Source organism: Homalodisca vitripennis, chromosome 5 (assembly GCF_021130785.1).
Source record: "Homalodisca vitripennis isolate AUS2020 chromosome 5, UT_GWSS_2.1, whole genome shotgun sequence".
NCBI classification, from domain to species: Eukaryota; Metazoa; Arthropoda; class Insecta; order Hemiptera; family Cicadellidae; genus Homalodisca; species Homalodisca vitripennis.
This window is the reverse complement of record NC_060211.1, coordinates 105507950-105529181: the sequence shown is the minus strand read 5'-3', so window position 1 is coordinate 105529181 and position 21232 is coordinate 105507950. Positions and strand designations below refer to the sequence as shown.

Genomic DNA, 21232 nt, shown 5'->3' with positions numbered 1-21232 from the left:
AATAAATAAAATGTTGGAATTTAGATCCAGGAATTCCAGTAAGAAAGCATAAAAACTCAACTAAAATTGACATAATTAATTGTTTTGTGATCAGATTATCTAAAACCTGAACATAAGACACAGAATGGCTAAGAACATTCATAACAAGCCTTGCAAGTGACCTAGTGAAGCCTCATCTCATACAAGCTTCTACTCAGACCCTCTTATTTATGCTGAGAACAAGTATTAGGAGTGTTGTCAGTGTAGAACTTCCTGCACCTACCCCACTACCATGTAGACTGACTTTTAGTAATAAAAAATTTATACATTTTAGTGGTAAACATTTTGATATCAAATAAAAGGTTTTTTCACTATCCCTACGTAAATACTTGTCATGATTCAAGTCTACGTAAGTTAAGTTTGTATTTTTACATCTGTCGAAGGACGAAAACCAAAATTCTTCCTACTGTGCTGCTATGGAGAATGGATTTCTTTCAAATGCTTCACTTGAGAAACATCAATCTACAATGAGCAAACTGCAAGAACAAAAAGCTCTGATGCCACAAATGTGCAGCATATAAGGGGAATAAGAAACCAATCCAATTAGTTAAATTTGTAATGTAATGCTTTTCTTTAATTTTTGAAATACAAAAAGTTAGTAGGTAATCACGTACATTTTATTTATTTACCAGTGCATTATACGTTAACTTTCAGTAAAAATAAAGTTTATAATAACAAAATATAATCAATAATTTTTATTGATCTATTAAATTTGTTATATAATTAAATTTTATTTTTAGAGAATATGCATAAACATCGTGGAAAAGTGATAAAAACATTTATTCTATGTATAATTTTAACATAAATAAACGGAAAAACATACAAAACCACACAGTTAATAGACAGCAATACAGGGGACTTATCAGTAAGTGAAGGACCTCTCACTGGTCAGTTTTCTATACCATTCCACAAAATAATAACTCAAATAATGTACTTTACTTTCAAACAGAACCAGCATGACAACAAATTAACAAATGGCGAGGCTAAAAAATTCACTACCGTACGTCAATTCTTATTGCCCAATCTTATCATCACAGTTTGACTATTAAAAAGTATAAAACTTGATATGCTAATTGATAGATTTTTTCACCCACCCCATTGACAAAGATAATTATTGTTAATATATTAAGTTGCTATACCGTGATGATTATTAACCTCCACATTTGTGTCAATAAGAAGATGGACAATTGCGATAAGATAAGCCGTTATAATGTGACAGTTACCAGTCATTAAGATGATAGACTGTCAAAAAAGTGACAATCACTTGTTGGAGGGTTAAATGCATTGAAATAAGGATTACAGGAAATGATTAAGAAAACTAATGTTATGTTTATTACAATATTTATATATTATGAATTACTTATATAAATTTTACAAAATGTAATAACAAAGTGTTTTAACATTAATTTACATGTAATAACTCTTTAAATACATATTTGATTGTTGATTTCTTATGTCATAAAATGGATACAATTGTCATTAACTACAACAATATACTTTTATATTATTTAAGAACTAATCCTATATAAAATACAATTAAAGGAATAACATATTAACTAAATTATTGTACAGATTGGTGACATTAATTGGCTTAAAACTGCAACTCCGTGTGAAATAAAACTGTGAATTAATATTTCTAACCTGCAGTAAAAACACAACTTGTGTGGTCACATAGATGTAATGTATCCATTATTATGCTTAACATTGTTACATTAATAATTAACACAGGTTTTATCAGTAGGCTCTATATAAAAATAATATTACTCTTTCACTTAATTTGTTGCAATAGAACTGAATCTACCGATCCATTGGTTCTAAATACCTACAATATAATGTTGACATTACCTTCAGTTATATACTCATGAACCGTGCGTGAGGTAATAAATTTGCTTATCATTCTAGCTTGTCTCACAACCTTACTGAATTGCAATGTGCTTTTACTAAAAGCTGGAAATTAAATTCACAATTATCTGTTGGATGAACCTAATGAGGAAGCATGGAGTGCTTGTTCTGAAGAAACATTAATAACAGAAAAGACTGTGACATTATTGCCAAAATGTAAAATACTCTTGTTTTGCATAGAAACCATTTTATACACAATGCATTACAGATAAAGAGGATCATAACAAATTTAATTTGTCAATAGCTTGTTAAGTTTATAAACATTTTACACAAAATAAATAAGACTTACAACATTTAAGAATAAATCTGTTTAAAATACATCATAGATTAACATTTAATAAATTTTTAGTATCAGACATACATATTATGATTTATTTTATTTAACCTACATACATTCAAAGTGGTCTTGGAACAATACTAAACTACCTCTGGCAGATTAAATCAGTAATGTAATCTAACCAAAATATTGTTCTATAAGATATTATTATTAAATAAGTAGCAATAAATTTATTTTCCAACATCTTTATACAAAAATATTTAAACATGCTGTTTCTGGATACGTGGCGGCGGAATGTTAATTAGAGTCAGACTGCTCAGTACCATTCCAGATCCATACTGCAAACATATCATATAATTAGTATTAGTGTAAAAATGTATAAATTAGAACGGTTAGATAAATCATTAGACATAAAGGACTATGAATATTGAAATGCCTCATTAAACTTACCATAACACTTTAGCTTATGGAACATTAATTTCCTCTAATGATCTTTATACATTTATTTTTTAATAAATTAATTTCCCCTTCTTATTTCAGCAATACTTCAAAATCAGTATACATTTAATAATACATGCATAATGTTTAATGAAATATTTGATCAATAACTCAGTTAAAGTTGTCAAACCATCCTTATGTCTAATGCTTGTTTTTCATATGCTTAATCATCACATTTAAGTTCACCATGTTCTAGAAACAATTTGTACAATATTATTCAGTAAAATTTAAATTTATACATTTTTCAATTCTAAATTCATTTCCCCTCACCAACAAGTTATAGTTCAGTAAAGTGACCAACAAGAAAGAAGACATGTGATTCTGCCATGTCTTGACCTCATTGTTGACATAATTAACTATTTTACCATTTCCTCAACCATTACTCCCTTTCCAGATACTACCAAGGATGCAGAAGAAAACAGCATTAACTGATTTTGGGTACCATTCCCAAAAAATTATTCCCCAAGTGTTTTAAACTACTTAAAACATTTTCAGAACCTAACATACAATAACACGGTGGTTTTTGTATTTCTTTTTTAAGCATCAAGCCTCTCCAGTGGTACAGAAGACACCAAAGGTGAGACAGACTTTGTGTTTGCCAACATCTTCTATTTTTGAACTTTAAGTGAATTTAAATTAAACTTAAAAAATACTTTGAATGTTGATGAATTCCTTTAATTTCACGACATTTCAAATTGTAATTCAACTTGTAATTAATTTCACTGTGCATGCTATTAACAAATCAAGTCATCATCCAATATTTTGTTGAACCAGCATAATCAACTACCTCTGGGAACTTTTGCTCTACCAAAATTTAATCTAATATATTTCATAACTAAAATATTGTTTTTTACCTTTTTATTATGTAACCACCCATTCTAAGTTAGAAACTTTTCATATTTTTTAAATTTCTATATTTTTCCACTTAATAAATCCTCCATACTATTTGTTAACTATACTCATTGTTTATCAAGTGTAGCCAAAAAGTAGATAAATATCCTATAAACTGTTAGTTAATCAGAATATTTTAATTTCAATATCATTTTTAGTTGTAGTATTGTTAAATAAATAAGGTATTTAATCATCAAGCACATATTACAGCAGCATCAATAACTTTAGAACTAAACATATAAACAAATTTGAGAATTTTTTGCCACATTTCACATAGAAAGGTTATCCTTATCCCCCCAAAAATAACATCTGAAACAGAAAATTCAATAAACTGGATATGCACAAACATGGTTCGAAAGCTTGTAGACATATCAGTCTTACTCACTAGCCACTGACCATTCAGGACAGTTAGCATAATTTAAAATATCAAACAATTCAATCACTACTAAAAAAAGTTAAATGAAATATCAATAAACCAGTTTAAAACCAACCTAGCAAAACAAAACTGGATTACCGTACACCATGTAATAGACATTAACTTGGCTTACAACAGTTTCCCACAACATTGTGCCATCAACCCTTAGCGATAGTTGCCCTCTAACTACGCCAAGAAACAAAAAACACAGATATTTAAAAACATGGGATAGAGAATGCACAATGCCTAAACATCAAATACACCAATCCTTCAGAAAGCCAAATAACTCTTCAAAGAAATAGAGATATATTTCAAATTCCAGCAGAGGTTGCAAACTGCTTCAAACTTTTCTTCAGTGATGGAAAGAGCCCTACAGAATAACCATACAAATACACTAACTTCTACACATACAGTGAATTTTATGCTTTATCTCTCTGTATATCCTGGAACTGTAATAATGACAGAGACATGAGTGCTGGATTTCCTGTCTCATTATATGAGTACTTTGGTAGACACTACGCCTTGGACCTTCTCAGTGATAATTTGACACACCAGACTTCTGGGGACTAAGCGACTGTAAATGGTCATATAGTCATATATAGAATATCCTCTGATGAAACATTCCTTACTGTCAAAAACCGGATAACTGATTGTATTTTGGAGTCAGCGAGTTGAACAGAGGTTTTTAATATCTTAAATTGACATAGCAAACAGAACTCTACAATGATTTTATTGCAAATGGCGTCATTTCATAAGGCAAAGCACTGCGTTATTCCCTTGCTGCTCGAATAGTTACCCCAAAATGGACCTTCTTTCCAGATGACCTTCATACAAAAGTAATCAATCAAAAAACTTAATCGAGACTCAACTATAACCAATTCAACTTAGACCAAGATATTTACAAAGATCTAAAACAATCCAAAGACCGTTCAATCAATCAATCATTTATTTGTCATATAATTATTACATAATGTTGGAGCATAGCTCCTGTAATGTATGACATGTCAATTTTTCTAAAAGCTACTTAGTCTATTATTAATAAAATATATGATATAATTATAATTACATGCAATAGGAAATAAAAAAATCTTTTCATCATGCCTTATTCATGCTTTTTTAAACAGTTCTGAATTAAAATCTTCAATCTTATATGGACATGCTGTTATTAATATTGCAGTCAGAGAAGAAACAAAACGTAATAAGTTATTTTCTTTTTTCATCCCATCAGGTATAATATTAAACATTTTAATTCCCATGTAATAGGGACTCTTTTCTAACATAGTAAGTTTATGGATTGGGTATTTATAATTAGTTCTATATCTCGTGTTATAATTATGATTTATGATTGATGATGTAAATATTAGTACAGTGGAGTCCCGCTAATCCGAACACGTGTAATCCGAACGTCGGTTAATCCGAACAGGTCCAGGAGGAATTATTTATAACGATAATGAACAGTTATAGGAACTAATTACATAAAAAATGAAAATGGGTGAATCATTTCGTACATAAACAAAGAAAACTTTAATTAAATAGACAAAGTATTTTATTAAGACAAATTGTGTACGATACAGTACATAAATAATGAAGTTAAATACAGTACCAAATTGAAACTTATAGGTTAAGTATGAGTTAAATTACTACATTAAGAAGTGAAATCAAACAAAAACTGGACGTACAGTACTGATATTATTATTGAGTACAATATTAATATTGTTAAAAGACGTAAATTCAGTTATTGTCTTCTGTCGCATTAAAGAGAGTCTATTGGATGACGCGTAGTTTCGTACAACTAGCCTATTGAACCCGTACAATATCCAGTACGCTCACATTGCTTAGCAATAGAACTCTCACACTAAATATGGTAAATGTGCTTAGTATTTGCAAACACATTTATTTGTCAAGAAATACAATGCAACAGTCAGATAACATGTTTTAATAAACAATGTTGATAATTCTTTAACAAAATAGACCCATCTCAAGTTTAAAACCGTATTTTTCTGTAATTCTGGCTAATCCGAACAATCACATAATCCGAATAGGGCTCGGTCCCAATTAGGTCGGATTAACGGGACTCTACTGTAGATTCTTTTTTACAAATTTTAGAACTTCCAAAATATAAAGAGCAGGAATTGTCAAAATGTTATTTTTTTTAAATACTTCTTTACATGATTCTCTATAGTTTAATTTAAACATGTATCTAATCACTTTCTTTTGTAAAACAAAAATTGAATTCATTTTTGAATAATTACTTCCCCAAAATATTATACTATATCTGATTAAAGAAACAAAGTAACCATGGTATACCATCAGGGCAGTTTGTTTGTCAGTTAGGTTTTAATAGCAAAGATGGCTTTATTTAGTTTTTCTTGAAGCATATTAATATGTGATTGCCAGTTCATCGCCTCATCTACGATAATTCCCAAAAACGTGGCTTTCTGTGAAAGTTGGCACTCTTCTCCACAGGGAAAGTTGATATTATTTATAATGCCATTGGTTTTAGTATGGGAGATGTGAAAATGAATTAAGTTTGTCTTTGAGCTATTGAATTTCAAGCCATTTTTGCTAAACCAATCATACATGTCTTTAATTGTTGCTTCTGCAGATGACTTTAAAAACTGTGGGTTTCTTTCAATTGTTATTAATGTTGTGTCATCTGCAAATAATATTAATTTTGACATAATATTTTGAGGAAGATCATTTACAAATGCTAAGAACAATACAGGACCAAATATTGAGCCTTGGGGCACCCCAACAGTAACTGGTTTCCAATCTGAAAAAAAGATTTTCCCTTCTTGGTTTGAGGTTTTCACTCTATGAAACCTATCATTAAGGTACGATTCAATAAATTTCAAAGATTTTCCACTTAAACCCAATTTGCATAATTTAACCAATAGAAGTTCATGATTCACACTGTCAAAAGCCCTCAAGACATTGTGTGACCAATTCAAACACTGCCATCTGAGTATTTTTCCCCTTCTGAAAACCAAACTGTTGCTCAGATAGTAATTTATATTTGTCCAAGTACTCCATGACCTGATTGCTTACTATCTTCTCAACCACCTTAGAGAAAGCTGGTAGTAGGGCTACTGGACGATAGTTTTCTATTAGTCTAGTGTTATCTTTTTTAAACAGGGGCTTGATAATAGCATATTTCATTTTTTGAGGGAAAACACATGTTGTTATTACTAGGTTCATAACATGAGTTAGAGGTTTGATAATATAAGGACTGGCCAGTTTCATTATCGATGTGGGAATTTCATCCCAGCCGTAAGAGGTTTTTGATTCCATTAAATCAATAACCTTTTGGACATACTTTTCACTCACAGTTTCCAAAGTAAAGTTATCGTAAACTTGCCTAGAACCTCTTAAATATTTTTTTGCTTCCTCTATATTAGCTGAAAAACCAATTTTTAGCCCCGTTTCTGAGAAAAAATCATTGAAGCAGTTTGATATCTTTGTTGGATTATGTATAATTTCTCTGTTCACATTTATTTCATGACACATCTTATTTCTCCAACTGCCCAGCTCCTCCTTGACCACCAACCAGGTAGCTTTACTAACATTTTTTGATGATAGAATTAATTGTCTGTTAAATTGTCTCTTTGAATTTTTGATACCTTTGTTTAAAATAATTTTTAAACGATTCAGACTCATTAACTTTTGAGACTTCAAACAGTTTTCTTTTTATTTTACTGGCTTCTTTCAATTTGTTTGTTATCCATGTTTTTTTCTTTTTATTATTCAGAGGATTGACTGTGAATGTTCTCATTGGGAAGGCAGAGAAAAAAAATGATTGGAATGTTGTCAAAAAGCTGTTATACGCCTCATTGCTTGTTTCTTTGGATAAACAAGACTGCCATTTTTCCTTTTGCAAGGAATTGCAAAATAGTTTAATTCTATTTTCATTCTGTAGCATTCTTGTATTTATAATTTTCTTTTTACTCATGGCTTTTTTATTTAAGTACACTGCTTGTGAGTTGTGATCTAATAGCCCTAATTCTATAATTTCACTGCTGATTTTGGATTTACATTTGTTATGACATTGTCAATGCAAGATTTGGTATTCTTAGTAATTCTTGTTGGCCTTGTAAATACAGCTTGACAATTAAAAGACGTTATAACATTTTTTAACATTTTCATCTCCTTATCCTCCTTCAACAAATTTATACTGTTATTTACTGTCATACTCCTTCAACCGTTATTTACTGCATTATAATATTGATAGTATTAAGAGTAAGTTTTAAAGTTTATAAATAAGTATTAAAAACTTAAGGACAATCAAAACTATTTGTTTGAATGAGCATAATGTAGATGAAGATAATTTTAAACAAAATACTTTTATACGAACTTGTGGTTGGAAAATAGTTTCTTTAAAAATGTGTCAGGGGTAGTTCTTGTATTCTCATCCATGAATCAATCCCTTCTATAAAGTCAGGAATAATTTTAACATGTTAATGATGAATTAATTAAGTTTTGAAAGATCTTTTGTAGACACAGAAAACACAAATCAACTGGTGGTTTAATTAAATATAATTTCAAGGAATAATGTTATTAAATTATTTTTAGGTAAATTTAGGCTCCTTTTAAATTTTTTACAACACAAAGCTTTAAAAAAGCATATCAGTGCAGCAGATTTCAATACAAGTGTATTGAATGATTCTACAGTAAAGTACTTTGAGAACTTAATTATTAGTTCAGGGTTTCCACTGAAGGTAAGGCAACCTACAAGAATTACTAAGAACTTTAAAACATGTATTAATATTATCACAAATATTAACTATGCTCAAAAGGTCTATCTAAACATTGATTTGGGTTTGTCTAATTATAATGCCTTGCTTGCTCAGCTGCCTAAAGGTATTAATATCAACAATAAAAATGCCTCTTTTATAAAAAAATACTTATTGTTTCCAATAAAAAAAGTTGCTTTATTTTGGATAGCCTATGCCGTAACTGGAAATATTTCTGTCTTAACAAGTTTGTCAACGAGAATTACAGTTTCTTATCTACTTTCAAACTGTCTTTTGATGAATATTCCCCTGTAAATGTTATTTAATCAAACCGTATGAGGAAATACAAAAATGTACTACTTCAGGTACCACTAAAATCTGTTGAACATAAAAGATGGCTTCATAATCAATCAAAATCTTGCGGAGATCCTTTATTTTTAAATCATGTTAAGAAATGTAAAAGTTGTTCAACAAGGTTGTTGTGGAAGAGAATAAATATGATAATAGTGTATATATATTGAAACAAAAAATAAAAATAAGGTAATGTGGAATGTAGTTAAGAATGAACTAAGGTTTAATAAAATTAGAAAACATGATATTGAGGATACATACTCTCTGAATGTTTGAATCCAGCAATACATTATGTAAAGAGTAGTTTGGTTTTAGAAAAAAACTTTAGTACACAAGCAGATTTGCTTTCTTTTGTGAACAAAAAGGCATGTGTACTGTGTGACCCATCCAATGGGCCTTGGATGGCTCACAGTACACTTACAGGTGTTTTCTGATTGATAGGGTTTTTATTGTATAAACCACGCAATTTTACTAACTAAATTAGGAAAGAAGGGGTGTTAAAGTTACAACTCATATATTATCACTTTCTTATTTGGTTAATTCTAAAAAAAAGACAGTTATTATAAATAAATAAATAAAATTCTTATTGGGCAGTGGTAAAATGAACCTCAAGGGTAAAATTTAGGCCCATTATTATTATTTGGGTATGTCAATTATCTGCTCAATTACCTCCCGAAAGAAGTTTGCAACCTCTTTTATAAGTAATGATATTTTTATAAGTAATGATATAACTGCTGTAATTAAGTGCTAAGTGAACTTGAGCGTGATGCCAGAGATGTCATAGTGGGCAAAGTTTACCTTAGTCACAGTTTGACATTATAGACAAAACAAACACATTGTGCTTAAAATTAAGAAATAGTAACTTGACAAAGAATTTAGTAATACACAAGTGGTAAATTTCTAGGTATCTGTGTCGACAGTAAATTAGATTTTTGTAACCATATCAGTGTATTAAATAAGAAACTTAATTTGGCTAGATATGCCTTGAGTGTATTAGTTAGAGTTGCATCAAGTTTGTGTTGCTGTGTATTATGCCCATGTATACTCATTGCTGAGTTATGGAATTACTTTGTAGGGCAAGGGCTCAGGTAAACAAAAGCTCTTTATAAGTCAAAAATCAATTATTACATTAGGAGCCACGAAAGAGTGCAGTTGGCAGGAACCAATAGAATAGACAGGCCCGCACGAAATTCACACAACACATCAATTACCGCCCGGCACAGTGCGCTATGGTTACAGCAGAGAACAGGTTTGGCAACATCGCCCAGTCCTCACTGGCAGCTCTCAGGTCACATGCCAAATAGAATCCTCCCTCAACTACACTTTCTGGTGTCCCCACTGTCATTGGATAACAAGAACTACATATAATCCTCTACTTTAAAAATTTACCATTCTTACTTTACCTTCAATGTATATTCTGGAAATTTAAGTTTAGTTTTAAAATAAAAATCCTGAACAATTTGGAAATTGTAAATTTAATCATAGAAATCACATAACGAATTGCAATCTGTTTCAATACCCAGCAAATCACCTAAAATTGTTGAATATTGTCCTATTTATTTAGCTTATAAACTTTACAATAATATTCCTCAGTCATATAAAGAACTTCCATTTTCAAAATTTACTAAAAAACTAAAAGAATTATTTCAAAAACATACTATAGTATAAATGAATTCCTTGACAGTATTTTATGAAAATAAAGTATTGAAAAATGATCATAATTAGTCAAAATAATAATTTTAAATTTAATATATATTTAATCATGAAGAGTTTTGACAAAAAAAATGTTTTTATAGATATAACTGTAATTACTTTTAGTTGTTGACTATGAACCAGTTTGTAATTGCATTGTAATAATTAAAAAACATATTGTACAATAAATCATTGTCTATTGCCTTTACAATCTACCATAGACAAACATCAATATATTTAAGTTTCAACTAGCAACAGGAGGAAGTAGAAAAGGTCATTGACACTCTCAAACCTAAAACCTTATCTAGAATAGATAAATATCAGTAAAATTTGTAACCACTGAAGGAAAATTTGTTTGGGGCATTATAAATAATTTTCACTCATAAAAGAAATATTTCTAGTGTAACTAAGAGTCAAGGGCATCTAAGGCAACAGCTTTAGAAGGTGGCAAAAAGAAAAAGTTGGATAAATCGCCTGCTGCCAATGATAACGATATTGCTATACCTGGTCCTAGCCATGTAAACACTCTACCGTCAGCTAACCCAACTTCTCGTCGAGGGAACACAGCTCCTTTGTCCTGTTTTGCAAAGGAGTGAATTGGCCAAATTAAAAACATTTTTATTTAATGAACCAAAGGGTTTAAGAATCATTCCACCAGGTAATAAATCAATAGGTTGGTTTAGGCTTATTAATGATGATGTGTTTCTTTAAAGTATTGTCAAAGAAACTAATAGTTTCTTGTCAATTAAAAAAGGTGTCTTGTCTGAACAAACCAAAGAGTCACGAATATGGAAATGGAAAAATCTGATTTTGGAGGAATTTAACATATTCCTTGGTCTTATGTTCCATACTGAGATTTTCAGTTTGCCACAACTACCACTTTATTGGAATACAGACATGTTATTCAAAACATTTTTTGTGAGTATATGACAAGAGACAGAGTTTTGTTCATTTTAAGATATTTACGTGTTGTTTGCTGAAATGAAAACTATGATTGTTTACATAAAATAAAACCTGCTGTTGACTATTTCAACAGAAAAATGTTGTGTATGTACTCAACCAGTAAAGAGTTGTCATTGGATGAGTCTATAATTCTGTTTAGAAGTAGACAAGTTTAAACAGTACATTAAGAATAAACAACATATACATGGAGTAAAGCTATACATTCATGCAGAACAGAATAGAGTAATAATGAAGTTTGCCATGTATGTAACACCGAGAAAATAGTGTTATACTGAGGGAACTATGATTCAAAAAAAGGTATTCAATTTTTGAAGACAATTTCTGTAACAGCATTTCAAAAACAAAACCAACAAGAACAAAACCTACATAACAGGAACCCTACGATCAGACAGAGTAGGCGTATCAAAAGATGTGGTTATCAAAACATTTTTAGAAGGGCGAAACAGTGACAAAATACCATGATGGTGTACAGGTAGCAAAGTGGAAGGATATAATTGAGGTTGTTTATATAAGGATACAACATACCAGTGCAACACTTGTCCAGAAACGAGTTACCATGACTAGAAGAAACGCTCTGTATATAGTGTAAATATATGGCAGTGAAACACATTCCATTTGTATTATTATTCTAAAATCAGGTGTTATTTTTTGTGTGTTATTTTTTAAAGTTCCTGAATGCGTTATCGCTTCTTCAGCACAATATGTGATACTTTATGATGACGTCGCATTTACGAGTCCATTATTTTTTTTTTAATTTAAAATTTGTAAAAATGTTTATTTTTGTACCTAAGACAAATATTTTTGAGTGTCTATACTTCAAAAAGTATAATTTTTGTTTTCATCACAGCCAAATTAATACGTAAAATTTGTCAGCAGTGAATGTGTTAACAGATAATTAATAAAAGATTATTGCAGATTTTTTATCATCACAACTTTCTAACTAGCCAGCAACATAGATACATCAAAGGCAGATAAACAACCACTGCTCTAATACAGCTTACATAGTACATAACTGACTGAATAGAGAAAGGCTTCACAGTGACCACCTACTCCTGGATTTCAGCAGAACACTCGATTGTCACAACTACAACCATCTAGACCGAAAGCTGAGCATCCTAGGCATAGATGGTACAGCAACAAACTGGTTCTGGAGTTACTTGGAGAGCAAAATACAGCTTGTTGAAATCCAGTACATTACAAACAACAAAGTACTAAAAGCTCAATCATCCAGTCAATGAGGAATTAACCTAGCCAACATCTATATTGAAGAGTTGTGTACGACGTATACAGGAGCAGTGGTGATGGGCTATAACTGCATAGGTAGAGGTGTATTCACTTATTACAGGATGCACTTAAAACCTAAAGGTAAGCAGCTGGTAACCAAGATGGTGGGGAAGTGTGCACAAAGTGGCTGATTTTGTTTGCTACCCTCACTTCAGAATTACATCACTGTATTAAAAACACCACAACCAATCTACCCGTCACAGCCATCTATTGCTAGCGAAGCACAACTTGCAGCTGAACCCTTATTGGTGCTGTATGAGACATTCACAGATATTATTGTATAAAGCTAAAAGTAACTCAGGAAAATGTCTGATTAACGCTTTAAAAATTTTAAACTGAAACTAAAGAACAAAATTCAAAATTCTCGATTAGCATTTTCTGCTGTGCATCTGTTATGTCTCCAATAGAGTGGATGAGCTGTCGCTAATGGCAGAATGTCTTTACCAGATGTTTTTACTATAAATGAAAAAAGCTTCATACCTGACCCTGTTGGTCTCTTCAAAATTGTCAACTATTATATTAATTGGCTACCTCTTTTCACTGAACACAGTTTAAAGAAGGAGGTGATGCAACTTTTTTTTAAAAAAAAACCTGATATTCCAACTCCTTATAATAATTTATAATTGTGATTTAGACTTTGAGGTGAGAAAATAAAAGTAATGGATATAGTACAAAATTGTTTCTAAACTTTTTCAATTCCAAGTCATCGAAGTTTATAATATCTAGTTACTTTAATACCAATGTTTTAGGTCACAGAAATCTTTTGACCCAATGGTTATGTAAGGTTTTCTCAGTTCTTTCAGTTTAGTTTGGTCCGTAAATACGCCAACACGAGTGACTACCACATCAAGTACAGCCATCAACGTCATCATGAATACTAAACATATTTTAGTTTCTGTTGTGGCTTTCTCCAACTACTTCGCACAGGATGCAGTTAACAGGGAATTCAGTCCTAAATTTGCAACTCCGACAAGAAAAATAAAAAAAAGTTTAAACACAGAAAAATTAATATTTCAACAAATTCCTTAAAAAATAATCTTGGTTGTATTTTTTGACATTATATTACCTACAGGACAACAAACTTACTGCTTCTTTTCTTAATTTCACTGACCAGAACTTTAAAAAAATATTTTTCCTAAGTTGTGACTACTCTACTCATATTCTCTTCTAATCAATAATTAACATTACATTTCAAATAATTTTATTCATATATACATCACAGATTAATCATCCATCAATGGAATTGTTTTTTTTTATTATTGAACAGTTGATAAAATGTCACTTACCAATAATTATTATCAAGAGAGTCGCTGCAATCACACCCATTATTATCATCATCTAAAAGAAAAAAATATGTTAAAAAATAAAATAGTTTTACAATATTCTTAAATTTACATATTTGTTATTTCAAACATAATGATGATTAAGATAAGACATAAGTAGATGTCATTTGAATGTAAAAATAATGTGCTCAAGTACAAAAGTTTGGAAACTGCATTGAACCTCTGTTTTCTTAAAATGTAACTTACTCTATGAATCACATTTTTAATCTAAGGAGATAGAGATTGAAAAGAGATTTTCACTTTTCTAAGATTCACGCATAAACGATGTATAAAATAAATTTAAACAAGTTTACATAAGCATTAAGATAAAAAAAGTTACTTGAGCCAAGTAAAGAAATAGTACTTCAAATCAAGTTTTGAAAACTATTTTGATTTCGTGCTATTCAGAACAAACTGAAATGTCAGTGATGTTTAAAGAAAATAATTTGCAGATTGAGATAAATAAGATTAGTTAGATAAAATAAATAAAATTTAGATAAATAGTGTGTTTATCATACTCTATAAATATAAAATGTAATAAAGTTAACAGTATATTCTGCAAACTGTAGAATTCTATAGTATATCTTTCCAATAATTGATAAATATTAAGATAATAATGGAGAAAAGTATTTTTTCACAATAGTCACTATATTCGCTATACTTGTATTCTGTGTTCTATTGACGAAGAACTTTCTCACACTGTATTGTTTCAACATATATAATAGATAAGCATGATGTGATTAGTAACAGAACTTACCTTCACATTCTTCCACCACATTTTTCTCTTTAGTCTACCAGCTTGTTGCTCAAACTGAGAGGCTCCTTGTTGTAAAGCATCTGAAATGAAATTTCAATTAACATAACGATGATAACCAAGATGAAAGAAGAACGAACTCATTATGATTTTCAGTCAGTTAATGATAGCTGAGTAATTAATAATTACATTCTCCCAGAAAATTCAGAAATGCCTAAAGGCCTGATATAGGATGAAAAATATTATATTGTAGTATATAAGATGTTTATTATAAGGTCAAGAAGTACATATATTCCTAAAAATTTCACTATGGTTTAATTAAACATATCCATGTGATAAAATGTTTCATCAGAGCTTAAAAAACCTACTGGCTCATGTAAAGTGAAAAATAGTTACGTTACTTTATGTAAAAGCACACATTGATTGTTACAAGTTTTAAATGTACTAGCGCATAGTTGCTCAATAATATTATAAAAAAAAAACAGGGCAAAATCTCAAAATAAATGTCATGAGACAGCTAAAAAAAACTAAATTAAACCCAGTTTTTGTTAACATATTCGGCCAGATCAAAGACTGAAACCATATGTTTATCATATCTATGTACATATGTAATTTAATAACAAAACTGCACAAAACAATTTGTTGTACTAAAAAATTTGAACGCACGTTACAAAAATGTTAATAAGCACAACAAATGCTCCATATGAGCGTCATTAGCCACCCTGCTAATATCTAGGGAATATTCCGACTCTCCCCCCCACACACTCTGCAAGTCTATCAAGAGCTATTGCACAGATGTACATAGAAACAGCTTGTTTTATCTCCTTGGACACCAAATTCAATGGGATTCCTCTTTGAACCAAGAGGAACCTATGACAAAAAGTGTACAGGGCCAAGTGGAAAGGGTACCACAAGACAGACAGATAATGACATGATAGGCTCTGTCAGGTCCTTACAGAGTTTACAACAGTTTGATGTAAAAATTGTCAAATTTACAGAGAAAGCAATATTATTTTGAAGAAAATGAAAGATACCACTAAAATCAAACATAAATACCAGAATTCAATTCTGTAGTGAATTTTATACCTAGTAAGCCTGGACTACAAGACAAAGCAATTGATTTATTTTTCAAACAATTAATTTTTGTATTTCATCTAGAAAAGAAACTAAAATGCCAATTTCTGAGAATAGTAGGTCTTTTATTAAAGGCAAGAATAGATAAAAACTATTTTATCTATTAAATAATTTATTGGCTCACCGTTGGCAAAGCCCCAATCACTCATGGGGTTGGAAAAATTTTATTTTTGTCTGTCTGTTTACACGATATCTCGAAAACGAACTGACCAATACTCTTGAAATTGAGTATGAAGCTTCGGCTAATCGTTAGCAAATATTTTTACATTGGTATTATGGGTATCCATGAAGGCAACAAGAAAATAGCAGAATAAATAAATTTGTAAACAAATTCAGTGTAAGAGATGTTAACATGTGACATATTAACACATGTAGCCAGCGTATTATCCCAATACCTGTAACTTCCTTTGATGGTGACTTTGTGTGTATACTTTTATTATTTAAACACTGACATAAAAGCCAAATTTAACCCTGGAACTGGCAAACGCCCGATATCGGGCGTTTTTAATACGTCTTTTATTTCTCAATGTTACATACTTAAAACACGATCAAAGAATATCGGTATTGATACCAATCTAAACAGGAAGGTTCAGTTTATGTAAATAATACACTAATAAATAATTTTATCGTTTCGTTATACGTCCATACGTTTTATAATCTCTGAACTGTTTGTTTACATTCTCCCGCATACCGCGCTAGTTGTGCGCGCAACGATGAGTCAACTGGTTTATTCGGTTATTGTTATTTCGTCAGCTGCATGGTGTTCTGTCTGGTTTATTGTTTGTTGTAATGATGGTTGTGTATATGACACAATAATAGTAAGTTTTTTGTACGTGTTTACATAATGGATCGTAATTTCCGCGATCGTTCAAGTGACATTCGAGAACTAGTTGTACATTGATACCAATGAAAGAGGAAGGTTCAATTTATGTAAATAATACACTAATAAATAATTTTATCGTTTCGTTACACGTCCATACGTTTTATAATCTCTAAACTGTTTGTCTACATTCTGTCTGGTTTATTATTTGTTTGAGTTTGTTGTAATGATGGTTGTGTATATAACACAATAATAGTAAATTTTTTTGTGCGTGTTTACGTAATGGATCGTAATTTCCGCGATCGTTCAAGTGACATTCGAGAACTAGTTGAACATGAAATAAGCAACGATGAGGATTCTGATTTAGACATTCAATCAGAACATAATTAAAAAAAATATATAATAAAAAATAAAAAAAATAGAAAATTAATGTAAACTAATAGTTACAAGATTGTACAAATCCAAGTGGGCTTTGAAGTTCTTACTTTTGTTGGTAAGTAGCACTTTCGAATGTCAGTGTATGATTTTTGTATTGTTTTACCACATGTAAAAATAAATACCTTATAAACTATTTGTTGTTTTATTTTTACTCAGAATTAAATGCTCTTCCTTTTCTATATTTTAGATTTTGCATATCACTAACAACAACAATTTGACAAATCAAAAACTTTGAACTAACTTTTCTTTTTTCAAAAATTTTTTTTTTTCATGAAGAATTAGAGTAAGGGTATTTTTTTTTGTTTTAATTATAATATGTGAAAAATGTTCCTTGAACAATGCTTAATAAATAAATATATAATATGACATAGGTACTTTATAGTAAACATGTAATAATAAAATAAATATAAGGCAATGTATGAAGTACTAAAATACTCTGCCACTGAGAGAAATATGACCGCCAGTTCCAGGGTTAATGAAACTTCATTTCCACATAGACACAAATGAGTTAAATAACGTTGTGCATGTAATGGCCGAGTTGGCGTGACACAATTTCTGTTTTGTTTGCCAGGGATGTAAACATTTTCTTTGCAATATGATTGTTTGTTGTTATATCGATCAATAATGAAATTAGTTAATAGACGAGATTTTGCATCATTGAACTACAGCAAAACCCAATTATGTGAAACATGGTGTGGTTTACTCCTTGTAGATATATATATATATATATAGGGTATTTTAGAAGTAAAGCTCAACAATGTGAAATCATTTATTAATATGTTTTTTATAAAAAAGTGTAACAGGTTGCTTCACTAGGTTGCATTCAAAATTTCAAGTCTATTTCTCATTCCATTCTTAAAATACCCTGTAGACAGATAGAGAGACAGACAGACAGTAGAAATTTTACATCCCCCCAGCAGACAAAAGAAATTGTACCAGCCTAATGAGTTCAATGATGCTTAGTCGAATCCCATGAATGGATATGCAGCATAATCTCTGATAAGTTTTTGCTTCACTTTTCCCTTTTGCTTGAGGAAACGAATATGTAAAAGTTTTAAGATAAGGTTTAAAATTTAGTAACATATTTAATGGACAATGAAGAAAGTTGGTTTGTGGTTGTCACACTAGTTTTAGATGGTGTCATCTAAGAAATCATTGTGAAAATAAGTACACAATTAAGACTAGTTGTACTTACAATAACATTATGAGTCTTCAACTTAGTCAATGTGAAATCATTTATAATATGTTTTAATTATAAAAAAAGTGTAACAGGTTGCTTCACTAGGTTGCATTCAAAATTTCAAGTCTATTTCTCATTCCATTCTTAAAATACCCTGTAGACAGATAGAGAGACAGACAGACAGTAGAAATTTTACATCCCCCCAGCAGACAAAAGAAAATTGTACCAGCCTAATGAGTTCAATGATGCTTAGTCGAATCCCATGAATGGATATGCAGCATAATCTCCTGATAAGTTTTTGCTTCACTTTTCCCTTTTGCTTGAGGAAACGAATATGTAAAAGTTTTAAGATAAGGTTTAAAATTTAGTAACATATTTAATGGACAATGAAGAAAGGTTGGTTTGTGGTTGTTCACACTAGTTTTAGATGGTGTCATCTAAGAAATTATTGTGAAAATAAGTACACAATTAAGACTACAGTCGGGGTCACCAAATTAGGCGGGTGGGTGAAATTGCGCCGTTGCCAGATTGGGCAAACATCGTGAAATAGAATAATCCCTGAATTGTATCCATTTTAGAGCTTGATGTTGTTTGCTTTCTCCTGAGATTTTGGTGACATCTTACAAGTTTACAAAGATGAAAATCGTATTATTGGCTTCAGGAGAGACCGCTGATAATAACAGTATATAATTTTTGTATGTAAATACAAAAATGTAATTTTGAAATACTAAATACCTACAAACCAATTTTAATTCATTAACATGGTGTATTCAACATTTCAGTAAGCGAGGAAGTTTTTTATTTTTTGGTTAGGAACATTTTTAATGTGGCAAAGTTTTTGACAAAGGTATAAACTTTATTTTTTGTTCCAAACAAATTTTTCTCAGTTTACTAACTTCGCTGGGAAATGCGTGCAAACCTAAATTATTGAAATCAAACACGCAGAGCGATGCGGTGCGCCGTGCGTATACACACACAGTTTCTAATACAACTATTTTTTTTAGTAGCAATACTTTGCTTTCTATTATTTTTATCATTACTCAACTATAGTACTATGTATTGTAACCATAACGAAAATTAAAATAAATATTTAAGTTTAATAAAATTAACCATGCTTAAAACAATCTGTTTTGCCTTCCTTAGCAAAATTATTTTAAATATAAACATTTAAACACGTGTATTAATATAAATAATAAAGAAACATTTTTAAGTAATTATTATTAAACAAGTGGACATTGTTAGTACATACTATTACATAATCACAGTGAAACTATATGTCAGTCCGTGGTTGATTTGATCACTTGGTGGTTCCGAGTTACTTGCTTTTAATCACGGTCCACTGTCGCTGTTTTCACTGTCTGATGAGTCGTCACTAAGATTTATAATAAATGGTTCCCATTATGTGTTCAATTAACTTAACACATCATTGTTAATTGTTCCAAGAACACCAGGATCAGCTACAACCTTTCAGAAAGTTCAGTACATTAACTAGAACACATTTAGTTTGACTATTTAAATAACTTTTTTAATACCCTCTAATCGTCTCCTTTTCACAGGTTTTTTTTCATTTTCACGTGAACTACCAGCTTCCTCCATTTTCATTTTTTAGTTAAAATCACTAACTAGTCAGACAGTACAATACGACTGGCACTGGCACTGGCAGGGTGGCGTGTGGAAGCTGCAGCGTCGGCGCGACGCTTGGACTAGGCAACACTGTGCACACAGCGTTGCCAAATTGTGCCTGAGAGCGACCGATTCTCGACCTTCCTCCGCTTCACCGGTCCCATACGTGGCAGCAGCGCAAATCCATCCACCCGCCTTATTTGGTGGCCCGTGACTGTAGTTGTACTTACAATAACATTATGAGTCTTCAACTTAGAGCTTTCTTGTTATGAGTGAGACTATCTTTCAGATGCATGGTCTTAAATAAGAAACAATATTCTAAACTAATGTACTACATCCTAGTTTAATTAAACTTATTATAATTTTCAATTTCCTAAACCTCATCAAGCAGTAGGTTACGAGAAAATATAGAAATCTATCTTCATGTCTTAAGATAAACACAATGAGGCCTTTGTATTTACTGTTGTAACTTGTGCTTATCTTTGTTATTAATAAAATATCAGATCACGATTATCAATTTTGATTATTTATTTCATGAAGAATATAAACTAAACTAACTTGAAATATGGGGCTTAGTTCTATCACAAATAAAAATCATTGTATATATTTTTAATATTTTCATATACCCAATATGATAACACACTTATATATGATAACTACTTTCTGAAATGTACTAAATTTACACTCATCATTGTAAGTAAAATTTAGTTAAGAGTTTAGAATATATTTTCTTATTAAAATGTAAATATATTACCAAGAAAATCTAGAATGTTGTACCTGCTCTATTATCGAGTTCGGATAGTTTCTGATCTCGTTCTAAAACCTTCTCAACGTTAACCCGCATAATTCCAACAACCTGAAAAAAGACACACTTTCAGTTAAATTCTGAAAAACTATTACAAACTACATAACAGGTAAT

General features: G+C 30.6%; 1 protein-coding gene across 2 annotated transcripts in view; it reads right to left on the bottom strand.

The window, feature by feature from the left end:
• Window positions 1-1363: 1363 nt before the first annotated feature.
• LOC124362645 (synaptobrevin-1) overlaps window positions 1364-21232 on the bottom strand; it is a 36735-nt gene continuing 16866 nt past the window's right edge. For both annotated transcript variants that reach the window (XM_046817333.1, XM_046817332.1), the window contains exons 3-6: window positions 21091-21169; window positions 15122-15201; window positions 14329-14380; window positions 1364-2556 (exon numbers count right to left, since the gene is read on the bottom strand). In XM_046817333.1, the coding sequence (XP_046673289.1) occupies window positions 2516-2556; window positions 14329-14380; window positions 15122-15201; window positions 21091-21169 (252 nt within the window). In that variant the 3' untranslated portion in view covers window positions 1364-2515. The remainder of the gene's footprint in view (window positions 2557-14328; window positions 14381-15121; window positions 15202-21090; window positions 21170-21232) is intronic.